General features: G+C 44.1%; 2 protein-coding genes across 2 annotated transcripts; both read right to left on the bottom strand.

Moving 5' to 3' along the window:
- Positions 1-3,367: 3,367 nt before the first annotated feature.
- cbx2 (chromobox homolog 2 (Drosophila Pc class)) lies at positions 3,368-9,244 on the bottom strand. The gene is made up of 5 exons (XM_069721896.1): positions 9,173-9,244; positions 8,960-9,003; positions 7,233-7,298; positions 7,032-7,101; positions 3,368-6,951 (listed from the first exon to the last, which is right to left on the bottom strand). Exons 1-5 carry the CDS (start codon positions 9,242-9,244, stop codon positions 5,596-5,598), a joined length of 1,608 nt encoding a protein of 535 aa, XP_069577997.1. The 3' UTR covers positions 3,368-5,595.
- A 1,939-nt stretch (positions 9,245-11,183) lies between these two features.
- LOC138634757 (ectonucleotide pyrophosphatase/phosphodiesterase family member 7-like) lies at positions 11,184-14,964 on the bottom strand. Its single transcript, XM_069721880.1, has 5 exons — positions 14,733-14,964; positions 14,134-14,279; positions 13,133-13,762; positions 11,811-12,033; positions 11,184-11,308 (listed from the first exon to the last, which is right to left on the bottom strand). The coding sequence occupies exons 1-5, from the start codon at positions 14,962-14,964 to the stop codon at positions 11,184-11,186; spliced, it is 1,356 nt and encodes a 451-aa protein (XP_069577981.1).
- Positions 14,965-15,188: the final 224 nt, after the last annotated feature.

Here is a 15,188-nt window from a genome sequence, read left to right as displayed (position 1 = left end):
TGGTGCAATAAAAGTTAAGCCGGGAGGAAAATGTGACAGATGTGGAGGCCTGCGCCAACGAGAAAAAGCGAGAGTGCGGACTGTCAGACATGTCGACTCCGGCGTGGTGATGGATGGAGAGTGAGGTAAGACAGATGACATCGTCTGTCTGAGGCCGTGTTGTCATAGCGGAGGATTGCCGCTTGTCTTAACCTCTCAATATCAGAGAGCAAACTGAAGTTTGTTTACACTGCTCCGGCGGAGTGATTTAGAATGAGGGGCGACGGGAGACGTGGGTGTAGGTATGCTCGCTGGAGGGCCGGATCGGGTTTCTAAACATTCCCTTTGAAATCGAATAGCGAGCCATCCCGGGCGGTTTTTCGAACTCCAGCGAGCCTCGTTTGGTTACGATCCCTCAAGGTGGAGAGGAGTCCAAACACAAATACAAACACTAAATTAAACATCAATATCAGGATTGGCCTTTTCGTCTTTAAACTTTAGTCGACACGGAGCCTGGAGTCTGGCCAGAAATACAGCAGGGGAGACACGAGCGGTGGGTAAATTAGTGCCTCTAGTTTGGCTGTGGAGCCTGTAAGAACAATTCATAATGATGTTTTCTATGTTTATTAATTCATGTTATAAAGATTATGGCCAGAAAACTTAAGTAAAATGTATTTTTTCTGCAGATGAAAAGGTAAGTGAAAACAGTTCCCACACACTTTTGCCTGGTAACGTCTTTCGTCGCATCCTTCGTGTCCATTTCCTACTTTCGACGGCGCATCGTGGAAAACAAATAAAAGCTTATTTGTAGCTTTTAAACAGCGGCCCAGAGTTTAGCAAATGAGCTGATTGATTTACAGCATCTTGTGTTGCTAAAACAATAAGATGTCCCGGGGAAAGAAAAAAAATAATCTCCCCGGAGATGAACTTGCTGAACACTCTTCAAAACAACACGTTTTTTTGTTTTTTTGTTATTGTGATGGAAGATGGATTAGTCTGCCTTATTTTGCCAGGAGTCAGGTGTGGGTGGAGGGGTGGGAGTGGGGAGGGGGTGTTAGGGATGGTGCATCGGCGCTGGGGGTGAGTGAGGTGGTGGTGGTGGGGGGGTGGGGGGTGGGGGGGTTAGGCTCATTTCCAAACCCCTGCCTGAAGTCGGGGCTGGGCTGTCGGTGTGTGTGTGTGTGTGTGTGTGTGTGTGTGTGTGTGTGTGTGTGTGTGTGTGTGTGTGTGTGTGTGTGTGTGTGTGTGTGTGGGGGTTTTGCGGGGCTTGGGATTACACTGTCACACTGTTCATACTGTTTATGCATACCAGGGCCACTGTGAGTGCCTCTTTGTCGCATAAGTGTTTACTTGAATTTATTTTGGGAGAATTCCACATGACTGGGACGGGGATCTCTATAAATTATGGAATAGAGCGCTTTGTGTAATGATAACTTGTGTCAGTTAGTCAGGCCGTGTGACAGTGTTTTTTAAGAGTGTGTAAATACAGGGGTGGTGAAAGGGGGTGTGTGTGGAGAGGGGGTTGGGGGGCGGGGGCGTCTGCAGCGTTGAAAGGTGCTTGTAGACTTTCCCGTTCATTTAGTCTCGTCAGCAGAACAATAACAATGCTTTTAAAATCGAGCCTCTCGCACCACCTCGTTCAGTCGCCGAGGTTTTTTTTCCTGCAGATTTACTCGCGTGCCGTTCTTCTCTTCTCCGGAACAACATTTTACGCTAATCCACAATTCAGTTACAAATATTGTTCTCGCTATCATCAACAAAGATTCAGTTTTTACTTACTAAACACATTGCGAATTTATAAAATCTGATGATTTGATGGACTGAAGTACCCGTTAATTTACCAGGAGTCTCCAACCTGCAGCTTGCCAACTGTTTCCAAGTAGTTTGCGGAGTTTTCGTAACAATTTTAAAACATAAAGAAATGCTTAAAAAAAAAAAAAAAAAATGTGTGTGACGAGTATCAATTTATTATTGTTCACATAAAAAAAACGCTTATGATAATAATACCAAACTGGAAATAAAAGTAGATCACTAAAATCAACTAGAATCAACGAAGACTCTCCGATAAAAGTACGTTTTAAGAAGAGATTTAAAAGATGCCATCGGGTGGAGCTCAGCTATGTGAATAAATGTTACGAAACAGGAGTAGCTCTCGGACACTTTTGTAAAAGTAGCTCTCGGATAAAAAACAAAAACGTGACTTCTGCTTTAAACTTTCAGTTTTCCGCTTTTGTCTCCCCCTTCTGCCAGTAAGAGGAATTACAAAAAGTGTTGTAAACGTGTTTATTTTTCATAATTTTTTGAATTTCATGAATTGTTTAGTCCCATTGTTTAAACCCACGAAGAGATTCAGTTTGTAAAGACATTAAGGCAAAAAAAAAAAAAAAAAAAAAAAAGCTGAGTTATTCTGCGTTTCCTTCCAGTCCAGAACTTCCACACAAAAAAACGTGTGTGTGTGTGTGTGTGTGCAGGCTTCATTGTGTGTTTTCAAAATAAAAGGAATGCAGTTTTAATATCAAGTCTTTTATTTCAGAGAATATTGTTTGGAACAGCGTGAGGAGCCTTTAGTATTTGTCGGGGTATATAACAGCTCACTGATTCAAGTCTTATAAACAACAGAAATAAACAGATGATATAATTACAGCTAATTAAGACACTGATGCACTCCCAAGTGTCTTTACCTTCAAGTGCAACAGCTCCATCTAGTGGTCGGTACGGTACATGTAAGGCTCTGAGTTGTACTGGAGTCTTTCAATAGACTTTGAAAGTCTGATTGACTGAGTTTCTGGGATCTTGTTGTTTTTTTTGTATTTCAGTGAAACATTTTTTTTTTTTAGCAGCGATGCTAATCGAAACTCAAATAGCTTCAGAGAGTCATAAATCATTCATGTACAACGTTCATGGCGCCTTGTTTCTGCTTTGACTTTGAACTGATTGAACTGATTGTTTGGTCTGTTAAATGTCAGAAAAATTAGATTTGTTGTCTTTTATTTTCTTAAACATATAAGCAGTTCTGTAGTTTTATTACAGTGAGACCGGTGATGAATTTGAGTCAGCTCTGGCTTCTGATTGGTTCAAATGTCTTACATGCTTCGGATGTTTGTTAAGTAGTTTTCAGTTGGAAGCTTGTAAAGTGTAATTCAGCCCGAATCCTTTACTGTTCTTGCTGTTGGCTTTGGCCATTTCTATTTTTGTCATACGCTTCGCTTCCAAGAAATAGACGGGAGCCACACTAACAGAATGTCCTGACAAATTGTCCAAAACATGTTTCATTTATAGTCGTACAAAAACAGAAAGTAAGCCGCCAATCATCACATTTAAGGAGCCGCATGTTTGTTGTATATGTTTTTAAAAAAAATTATACTTAAAAGAAAAACAAGTCGAGATGTAAAATTGTACCATTTATTAGTCACTTTGACAGGTGGCACAATACAAGGATTGATGACACCGTCCTATCCCCCCGCCCCCACAAAGGCTTTTATTTTGAAAATAAATAGTTTGTAAAGAGAACAACATTCCACTGAGATGGTTAGTAGATCTAGAAAAAAAGAAAAGAAAAGATTATGCCAAATTCTTCTTTTTTTTTTGTATCAAATAAGAGGAGCAGATACGAAATCTAAAATCATATGAAACACCCTGCATTACCCCATCAGCCTATCACGCTGTGGCCTACACTAACCTCTCGCCTGCTGTCTGGTGTGTTTGGGGAAGAGTTTTCCCCTGAAAAAAAAAAGAATGAGTCCTGAATGGAAATCTATAAGTCGCACTTTAAAGCACTCTCATGGTTTCAATAAGGCATCCGATATTTGTCTGTTCCATACGCAAGTCTTTCAGCAGGGCTTTTTTTTTTCTTATTTTAAATTTTTTGTGATACCTCTCCTCTCTTTTCAGAACAATAGAGAGGAGAAAATGAAGGTGGTACAGTCTCCATGCTATGCTCCAGGGGGTGCTCCTTTATTGAACAACCTGAAACTCTAGCTATCTTTGGGGTAATGCCTCTTTTGTGTTTAGTCTTTGAGAGAGAGAGAGAGAGAGAGAGAGAGAGAGAGAGAGAGAGAGAGAGAGAGAGAAAAGGCACAGTCTGCAGAGCACGATTAGACAGAAGAGTTCAGTCAAAGTCCTTTGTTGCTGAACTCTTCTCGAGGGGAGCAGAAGGTAGCGCACATTGTCGCGGTTTCATTTCTGTTACATCAGATAAAGTTGTTTTTTTTCTCCGGGAGGCCGAGCCTGCAGCTCCTGAACCCCACGATGCACGTCGGGTGAAGACAGACGTCCACAGCTGCGATGAACAACCCCGGCATATCAGACGTTTATACCCGACGTATTTTTTTTTGTTGCCCGTGACAAAACAACTGCCGAGCCTTTTATTTGACCACACCCGACCCTTTTAGAAAAATGAAAAAAGTCCTTTCTTTTGTGGCTTCAAAGCAGCGGTCTGAAAAAAAAAAGGGCTCGTGGGAAGTGTGTGGCGGCCCGTGAGAGGAGGCGTCCGCCAGGTGCGCCGTCCCCGCCGGTCTATAAACCGGGTTTCGACAACAAGCGCTTAAAGCTGCTGGTGAATATCTGGTTGAAGGACAGAAGCGATGCAGAAGGAAGCGAACCCTGAGCCGAGGGCCCGAGTCTTATCTGAGCACAGATACTGTATCTCCAACTCTCCCACACATGCTCGAGCCCGTTTGGAAAACTGCTCTGATAAAACCGTCTGCGCCGTGGAATGAAACTTTTTTTTTTTTTTTCTTCTAAAAGGCGATAACGCTGCGACTCCACGCCGAGCGAACATCCAACACAGAAAATGAAGCCGTCGTTCGCTGCTCCAGTCGGTCGCGAAGTTTATACAGCATTAAAAAGAAAAAAGTCCAATACATTTAGTTATATATATAAAAAAAATATATATATATATGCACACGGTGATGGGAGGGAGGAGGTCCTCCTATCCCCGAAAGAAATGAATATACATATGCAGCAAAAAATGCTGGAAAAAAACAAAACAGAGGTAGCTAATTTATGAAACAAAAACAAATAAAATCAACAATACTATCGACTCAATACTACAAAGAATTTAAAACTGGTTTTACAGTAGCTATTGATTGATATGGATTCACGACAGATTATTATGAGCTAAAAGTCAGATATCCATAAAAGAAGCGAGCCGTCCAATAACTTCTTCATCGAGACGTTCCTTCTGCCTGCCGTGTTTCAGGACGACGAAGCAGACGAGGATCAATGAGTGAAGGAATGAACGCTGATATTTTTACAAAGATTTCATGGGGCGTTAAAAATTAAAATAATTAATAAGTTAAAAAAAAATGGCGTTTTGGACTCAAAGATTTGTGTTGAGCTGAGGTGAGAGTGAAATGCGTTTTTTTTTTAGGTGTGAGTAAATAAATAATTACAATCAATACCGGACTTCGGCTACTTTTGCTATCTCTCTCTCTCTCTCTCTCTTTTTTTTTTTTTTAAAGTATTTACTTAAAAAAAAAATGGTCTCGACCAAAAGACGAAGAACAAATTGACCCATTAAATTCGCTCCCTTGATGTGTTTCTCCAGACGAAAGTCCTTTCACAATAAGAGTCCACCCTGTTCGCTTGGAAAGCCGGCGGCGTCGCGAGTCCCCGTCAGTAGTTGCGGATGCTGAAGAAGCCCACGCTGGTCGGCGACTCCTTCACCGTGACCGTCACCAGGTTGGCGGTGACGTCGGTCACGAACACGTGTTCGATGAGGCTGCGCGTGGGCGTCCAGTCCTGGTTCTGCACCGCCGCCGCGCGGCCCCGCCCGGCGTAGGAAGAATCCCGGTCGGAGTCCGAGCTGCTCTCGTCCTCGCCCGTGCTCATGTCGTTCATTTTGGCTTTCTTGCCGTCTTTGGACGCCGTCCTCTCCTGCTGGCTCTGGACCTCCGCCGAGGGTTTCTGCACCCCGCTCTTCTCCAGGCGGGCCTGGACTCTGGAGGTCTGGATCTCGCTCGCCTCCCGGACCTGGTCCGCGCCGGGCTGCGTCTTTCTGGCCGGCGGCCGCCCGGGGGCCGCGGGACCCTTCGGGGGGTTGCGCTCCCGGTTTAGCGCCGCGGGCGTCTTCCTCGCTGGGTTGGGGGCGTTTCTCGGGCGCGACGCCGGCGCACCGGCGTTCCCGGGAGCTTCGCCGCAAGGCGGCAGTTTGTTCTGAAGGTTGAGGGGCTGAGGGCCCGGACCTTGATTGGAGGCGGCGTTCTTGGTCGGTAAGGAAGCCACTGTTTTAGTATTGGGTATCCGCTGCACTGTCGACACGGGGGCCTGAGGTTTCTTTTGTCCGTTGGGGGAGCTTAGTGTATGCTGAGTGGTTCCTTGAATGGGGTGCTTGGATGTATTCAAATTCAACGCCGCCACTCCTTTTGATTTACTCGCAGCTGCTTTCAAATCCAGACTCGCCCCGCCGCTCGCGCTGGAGACGGACAGTTTACCCTCCGCGAGGTTTCTGCTCTGGCCGGATTTGCCCGGCGGGAGGGAGGGCGGCGGTTGGACCGGCGCCCGGCCGGGTCCCGCCGAGCTCACGGAGTTTTTCACGGCGCCGCTCTGGGTCGCCGAGCTCCTGTTCGGACCGCCCGCCGCGTCCCGGGCCGAGCCGCGGTGGAAACCCATGAAGGTGAAGCTGGTCGGGTGGACGGGCTTCTTGATGGCCCCCGGGAGAACCGCGTCCTTGTTGGTCTTGAGGATTTTGCGTTGGCCCTTGTTCAGCGGAAACTCCTTGACCTCCGGGGAAAGAGGTTTCCGGCTCCGTTTCTTCGGCAGCTCCGGTTTCGCCACGACGATCTGCGCCTTCTTCTGAGGGACGGGGTGCAGCTCTCGGGTTCTGACGCTCGGGGTCGCCGGCTTCACGTGGCCGCCGTCGTCGTCTTCTGACGAGGACGAAGAGGAAGAGCACGAGGATGAGGAGTCGGAGGACGACGACGACGAGCCGGACGAAGAGCTGCTCGACTTTGAAACTTCTGGCACATTTTCCTAAATTGGAAAGAGCGAAACATGAGACACTCGGCACGAACCCCCGATCGGATCGCGATTCCGCTTTGACGTGTACTTACGAGGATTTTCCGCGGCCGTCCTCGGGGCCTTTTCCCTCTTTTACGCATCAGAATCTCCTTTTCTTGCTCTCTACGGTGAAAACACAACGTCAACAAACCTCCGCTGTAAAGATCACGGCTCAAATTACAACCAATCGCTTCCTGTCCGTTCTGCGTTTTGCTGCTGGACACTCGACGAGGTCTCCAAAAAGGAAAACGTACTTTTTGTTGAATGCCGCCAGCAGTCTCGGGTCCAGGATGTTTTCTTGGGGCTCCCAGCTGTTGTGTCTGAAATGAAGTGACATGAAGAGCGTCAGCAAAGACGTTCAGACGCTAAACACTGGAAGCAACCTGTATGTCGCCTGAGATGGAGAAAAGAGAATTATTATTATATTATTATTCCCTCAAAACAGGACGCGGAACTAAACTGCAGTAAACCGGAAACACATAAAGTGACACTAGTTGGTGAAGAATATCTGGAAACGAGGCATTTCTACCTTTTATCGAGGACTTCTGGCAAATTGTGCAATCAAGCATTAAATGAACATCGGAGACGGATGTGAACTTCTGTATGTCGAGGACAAGATGATTTGACTCTTTAAAACACCTTCGCATGTTTCGTCATTTAGGATCTGGACGACATCCCGACAAATACGTGGATTATTTGATTCAGGTTTTTAAGTTGCCGTCGTCTCCACGTGGAGCCCAACTGTGCCACATCAAACCAGGAAGGAGGAAGGTTTTTTTGGGGGAGTGGGGGGGCGGGGTTTGTTGTGATTGTGGCAGGACATCACCCGACTGTCCTTTCGATGGAAACACCAGCTTTTTGTACGTTAACGGCAAGATCCCATTCTGCTTAGTTTCTGTAAATGAGAGCATCTGTTAAACTTCCTTCCTGCTTCTGAGTGCATTATGGGCTGATGTTTACGGTCTGCAATGATATGATTGAATATAAATATATATATATATATTATTTATATTTATATGTATATATATATATATATAAAAAACATGCATGTCTGCAGAAACGAGCTGAAAACAGGCCGCTCCACGCATGTGCAATGACCTTTTTCTTCTTCATCACTTGTTGTTGAATGGCCCATTCTGATCAGCACTGAAATAATCAACCCCCACCCTTTTCCCGGCGCGCACACACACACACACACACACACACACACACACACACACACACACACACACACACACACACACACACACACACACACAAAGGATGTGGTTCTAACAGAAAGCCATGGAGCTGGCAGGCAACAGTGTGCATTGATGGTGGATTACAGCAACAATGTGAAGTGAGCAGAAAAAAAAAGGGCAAGTGACAAGAAATGAAGGCGCAAGCGGAGCTGCGCTGGTAGAAATACAGAATGAAACCAGCAAAAACACACACACACACACACACACACACACACACACACACACACACACACACACACACACACACAAATCACTGTGTTGGAGATGTATTATATATTTATAACACCTTCAGTGAATAGTCACAAATCAAAAGACCAATTCATTTGGGTCAGTTATTGATTATCAAGTCCGAGTTAAACACAACAACTTATCAAAAGATGGGAAATAAAAATCGGTCAAATAATGAGAATAATCGGAATAAACCGACGTATGAAGACACAATAGAGCCGGTGGAGCCTGTTGTCGTATTTTCTTTGGCTTTCTGCTAATTTAAGAAATTCAGTTCTGAACAAAAGAAAACAAAAAAAAAAAATTTCAATGGAGCCGTATTTTGAACGAACCGCCATCCGCCAGCTTAAAACGCATCAACATCCCCGCTGCTGTTGTTGTTGTTGTTGTTTTCTTGTTGTTTAAACTCGGTGCTTCGATACCGAAAACAAAAGTAACGGTCGGGCTCAAAGCAACAAGCGACACGTTGTTGTTGTTTTCATTGTTTCGGGCTCGGCAGCACTTGTACTTACTTGGATGACCATCCCCTCCACTTCACCAGAAACTCCAACTTTCCCTGCGAGACAAACGAAAAGAGGAGGGCGGTTTTTTTTGTTTTTGTTTTTGTGAAGCAGCGTGTTAGATTATTTAAAAATTAAATAAAAAATAAAAAATAAAAACCGTGAATATTAAAAGTTTCGCGGTGTGTTTTTTATTTTATTTTTATTTTTTTAAGCAGCTCTGACCTTCCTCAAGCGTTTGTTTAAAATGCACTCGGCATCAAAAACCTGCTCTCCCACGGCGCTCAGCTCCTCCATGTCTGCCTTCGCCCCGAGTAAGGATCCTTTATCAAAGAGACCAGAGCTGCATCCAGCCAATCCGAGTTACGCTGGGACGGGACCGGATGTTCCTGGTCGTGCCTTCAGAATAAAGGTTCCCAAATTAAAACCAGCATAAAAAGGAAGCGTAAATTAGCCCAAATTAACCTGTTATTCTTGAACAGATGTTTAAAACCCCTCAAAATAGATAAAACACTGAGGTCTGTCTACAGGAGGCACGAAGCAGACTCTACTTTTAAAAAAAAAATTTTTTTAAATATCTTTTAATTTGCAGCAAGATGTTGAATATCTTCCACCGGTCTGTTGTTGCAAGGGCGATTTTCTTTGCAGCGATTCATTGGCAGTGTTGTACATGTAATTAGTTTATGAAATAAATGTAATTGTAATCAGATGTAGTTGCTGATAAAAAAAAATGTAATTAAATTATAGTTACTCTTCAAAATGTTTAGATCTGAAGTATATTCTACTTTTCAGGTTCTGGGAAGATTTTTTTTCCTTCACTGTAGACCGTTGTGATCGGCATACTCATGATTTGTTTTGGTGGTTGTGCTTTAAAATCAACTAATTCAAGTTATATTGAATAACTTTTAAGAAAAGTTTGACAGCAATCAGTGTTAAGTACTGCTGGGAATTAGTTGACATTTATTTTTTAGGAACTTCTCAGCTTCATTGGCGAGTTTAAAACACTTGAAAAGTATTTCAAAAGTAATACAACAGAAAATAAAAATCAAAGCACATTTTTCCTCCAAAAAACATGCATTATTAATAGTGACATCACCTTGGAAAAACTTGATAATTGCAGCATTTGTAACTCGTGTTTATTTTTTTATTTAACACAATACAAAACGTACACAATTAATAGTGTGGAAGGGAAAACTAACAAGTCGTCAAGCATAGTTTAATTTTGAAACTCGTAACCGGAAGTGGACTGTTCCGTTTGTAACTTGACACTCTTGCACAAAGAGAGGCGGGCAACTGAGAATGAGGGTTCTGCAACATGTCACTTGGCAGCCACCGTAGTCTCATGGAAAAACGTGTATAATAGTAGAGACTGGAATCAGCACAATAATCTTTGAGCTTTCTCCTCAAATCACAACTCAAAATCTAAATTTTACATTCACGCCTTTGAGCTTAATTTGAGTGTTTTTTAACCCATATACTATTTTCTTTTTAAATGGTCACTTCTTTTTAGATTTGTTTGTACATATAAACAAAAATAACTGATAATAAACCATATTAATCTAGTTGATATCAAATAATCACCTTATAACTTCCTACAAGACCAGAAACAGATAAATAATTGCTTTATGCGTTTATCTTAGTTTAGCCTATTTTACGTTTATTCACTGAAACATTTAATTATGTTTTGAAAACTATACATCAGAGTTTTCAACCAAAAACACGTCCCATTGAACTGATACACATTTTTATTTTTTCTTCTCAATTTGCATTCTCAATGAATAACTTAAAATAATAATTTGAGCATAACTCTGCTCGTTGGTTCTTTTTTGTGATTCACAGTCTGCGTTTCCTCACACGAAGGGAAAGATAATCAATGTCGATGTCCTTAATGTCAGACACAGGAAAAGGTGTTGATCAAAATGAAGTTGTGTTTTTTTCTTCTTTTTCTGGAATATCTTTCAAACTTCCTGATCTGAAACAGAAAAAAATAAAAATAATTCTCTATCAGGTAAATATAAACATATTGATTTGTTTTATCAAATTGTGTTGCTGTAGATTTTACAAGCAAATATTAAAATCAATAGTCCAAAGTTACTTTTTGTAACATGTAAATAGTTTCACAGTGGTATCAATACACATTTTTTATAACATTCTTGCTCTTAAAATATTGTTATAAATATTGATTCCACCTTTATTTCCCAATGACATACAGTCGTAGTATTTAATAACTCAGTTGTTACCTTTCATTCTTGCGTTTGTTGAGTATTTTGCGGGACATCGCCACGATCAAAACTATGACCAGAAAGCCGGCGACTGCAGCGAGTCCGATGAGGGCGTTTTGCAGGTAATTCGTATCTTCACCTGAAACAGGAAAAAAAAAGCAGAACAAATTCAAATACTCGAGATGTGCTTTTAGAAAGTTGCTAAAAATATAAGGAACATTTTTCCCAACAAAGTCCCCACATCCAAGAAATAATTGAACCATTTGTTGAAGTTTAACTTTATATTTTTGACCTGATAACTTATGACATCAGTAAGATTCATTGTTTGACAGAGAAGGTAGGAAAGTAAGAACATTGTTGACTGTTGATTGGTTGGTTTGTGTATGGATTTTTTTTATGATGAAAAATAAACACCAGATAGTTGAATCTTCAGACCTCCCATTTAGTCCAAATTTACCACGATAATCACCTGATATACTTTGTAGTCGTATCCCACGGTAACACTACATCTGATATGGACACGTGCTGTCATAAATGATTGATGAATGGCCTCCTAATGAAGGAGCAGGTGTTGGAGCGACACACTTTCGGGGTCCACGGGGGGAAGGGTTGGGGGAGTCATTAGTCTGATATAAACTCACCTCCGGTCGCCAGCATGTGTTTGGTGGTGTCCAGGTGGCCGTCGTTGACCTCCGGCTCGATGCCCAGGATGTGGCACATCAAGGGGTAGATGTTCACCGTCTCAAAGGGCCCCACCTCCAGGTTCTTACGAAACGCCGGGCCCACCGCCCGGAAGAAGGGCTTCATGTCTATCTCCTGGTTGTCGAAGCCGTGCTCTCCCTTGTTGAACTGAACCGGGAAATACTGCAAGGACAGGACGGGGAGGCGGGGGGGACATCAGAAAGGCAGAAATCTCAGAGCGCCACATCTTGACCGACTCCCCGTTCAGTCAGCAGAGGGAGGTGTTGGCCAAGTGAAGGAGTTTGTTTCCCTACTGGAGGACTAAGGCCTTTTCTTTCTCTCTGTATCACAACTGTCAACCAATGAAAAGAGCCTTAAATGAGAATTTTAATCTCATTTTCAGAATTTCCATTCCCCCGAGATACAATGCAAGACATAAAATCCTTTCATATATTCTGTTTCTCCCAAAAACAAATGTCCTATAAATATCCGTATGTAGGATACCCAGCTATCTTAGGAATTATGTAACAGTCACCCGAGCTTATCTTTCTGTGGGATCGAGCTAAAACCTAGAGAACAAAAGCGCGAGAAGACGCCGTCGTTGATCGCTCAGTAACCTCGTAGACTTTAGATGACCCTCTTTCTTCAGCGGATTCACAGGACTGATTATATTTTTCCACGGATTTAACACTCGGAGGGGCGCTTTATGATTTTCGAAATGTACTCTTTTTAAAATCGAGTTCTGATTCGATGGCTCTCAGCACTGACTGACACATTCAGTTGCAAAGTTGCTGCACAGTGGAGTGACTGAGCGAGCGCCGAGCCAAATGAAAATGCTAATTTCGAATTTTGAGGCATGAATAGCTTCGTGAAGCATTCGAGAGCACCGCATGTCATCAGCCAGGCCTGGATTATCCCGAGGACGTGCAAATGCACTTGATTAAAATTTGTAATGTACTAAGATTAGAATTTAACTCCTTGTTTCTGGTTGAAAAGAGCCCGGTTTCACCATTTCTCAGTGAGCAGATTTGAAGTAATTTAATTATTTCTGTAGTCGAGACACGAACATATTTCTAGAATAAAACTGTCTGACATGCACAGATTATTTATCTGGCCGTATATCTCTGGTGACCGTCCTTCAGATCATAATCACACAAATTGGCAAACTGTCGTTAATAAGTTACCGAGGCCATCAGGTGCCAAACATCAATCACTTTATATGATTTAGCCTCGCGCTTCTCCAATAATCAATTCCCCGATCGACCGATTCCCACCAACGCACCCCGTTGATCACGTATCCGGGGTCGGCCCACAAAACGATGGGCAGGATGCGGTCGTTGTTGGTGAAGTGAAGGCGCTCCGGCATCTCCTCCTTCTTGTACACGTGGAGGTGCGGGTGAGCCCCCTTCAAGGCGTTGTACACCGTCTCCAGCTTGCCCGGCTTCGGCAGCAGCATCCCGGACGGTCCGTAGTCCAACATGTGGAAGGACACGTCGCTGAACAAGAAGTTTGGGATCTTGAACAGGATGATCTCCTCCACCAGGCCGTCGCGGTACACCGTGGTCATGCCGTGGTCCGAGGTGAAGATGGCGTTCAGGCGGTCAGTCAGCCCGTGCCGCTCAGCCGAGTCACGGATGTAGCCCACCGTTCGGTCCACTTGTTTGACCATCTCCCTCCGCTCAGGCGAGTCGGGGCCGTACCGGTGGCCCGTGCCGTCCGGTTCCCCGAAGTACAGGGACACGAAGTCCAGATCCTGATCTCTGAACCAGCCCATCACCTTGTCTATGTTCTCGCGCCAAGCCGTCTCGTTCTTGTAGTTGTAAAACATCGGCTCCACTTCCCGCACCATAGCAACCTGTCCCTGGTAACTGGAAGCTGTGCCAGGGAAGTGGAGAGAGCCAGCTTTTAGGCCCTGGAAAAAAATTAATAAAAGAGGCTGCATTAACATAAATACGACACATGTACCTCACATGTTGACAAGTATGCAAAAAAGGTCATCTGTTCATACTGTGGGTCAACACGCGAGGAAACCAAATCAGTAGCTGCTGGGTTGTGATTAATTTTCTCAAAACCCGCTGCTCAACCTTGAAGGCAGACTTTTACAGCAGCTGTCATTTGCATGCAGCAAACATCTGCGCCTGCAAAAATAATTTGCAATATAACTGCGACGATCCACCTGAAATCATTCAGAGGGGGTTTTTGAGTCGAGAGAAATGGCTTCTATCGCTGCGCGCGGCGAAACAGTCTCTCACAGTGATAAGATGGAAATTGTGCTGCACAGACCTGTCGCTGTGCTGTGATCCAGATCGGCAGAGTGCCATTGTCCCACCACTCATTCACAAACTGAGTCTGATAGTAAGGCTTCTTCTCAGCGGTGGCGGTGTCGAACCACATGTTGTGGATTACCCCGTGATTCTCAGTGTAGCGGCCTACAGAAGAGAATCACTGTCAGTCTGCTTGCACTCATTATTCACAGTGTGACACATTCACATTAAAAATTCTATCAACTTAACGGGCTGAGTGGCATGACGCTTTTGGACAAGGTCTTACGACCAACTCCGGAGATTAGAGGAATTTAATTTCAAGGAAGTTAAATTTCTTTTAGCAGGCACTGATGATTCGAGAGTCAAAATAAGAAAGGGAACAGAGAATTCCTCCCTCAGTCATCCAAGCATAATCATCTTACTCAGCTATAAAAGCTGTTGGACCCTGGGACATTCAATTACAACTAATTCCTTTTTCCTGTGGCTTTTTTTTTTTTTTTTTTCAATCCTTGCAAAGTAAACTCAGAACCTTTTTTTTTATTTTATATATTCCGCCATGATATGCAGATCCCCTCCTGCCAAGTGGCAGCACAGCGGTAGAAAAATGAAACACTTTACCTGTCAAGAGGGTGAAGTGTGTCGGGCTGGTGATGGTGAGGTACGGAGGCGTGACGTACAGGGCTTTGACTCCGTCCTTGGCCACGCGGTCGAGGTTCGGCGTGTCCACGTCGCGGTCGTAATCCCACCTGAAGCCGTCGAAGGAGACCAGCAGCACCTTCTGCCGCTCTTTGTTGACCGGCGCTCCGAGGACGGCCGAGGCCCAGAGGACGCAGAGACTCGCGGCCCACATCTCAACTTCGACTCTCTCCTTTCTTTCTCCCCCCTGAGAGGAACCACCTCTCGTCGTCGTCTCGCTTATGGTTTTTGAACCCGACGACTTCAGCAAAGTCCCCCCCCCAGCTAATCTTATCTCCAAGATTGGACGGACTTTTATCTGCGCTCTTTTCTGCATGCTTGCCTGATGATGTTTATGGGCCGATTTTATGGCTGGCAGTTGTGTTCACACTGAATCCC

The sequence above is a fragment of the Brachyistius frenatus genome, unplaced genomic scaffold, assembly GCF_029030835.1.
Source record: "Brachyistius frenatus isolate BFR_SWC_R1_liver_20210118 unplaced genomic scaffold, ASM2903083v1 Contig_277, whole genome shotgun sequence".
NCBI lineage: Eukaryota > Metazoa > Chordata > Actinopteri > Embiotocidae > Brachyistius > Brachyistius frenatus.
This window is presented reverse-complemented; position numbering and strand designations above follow the sequence as displayed.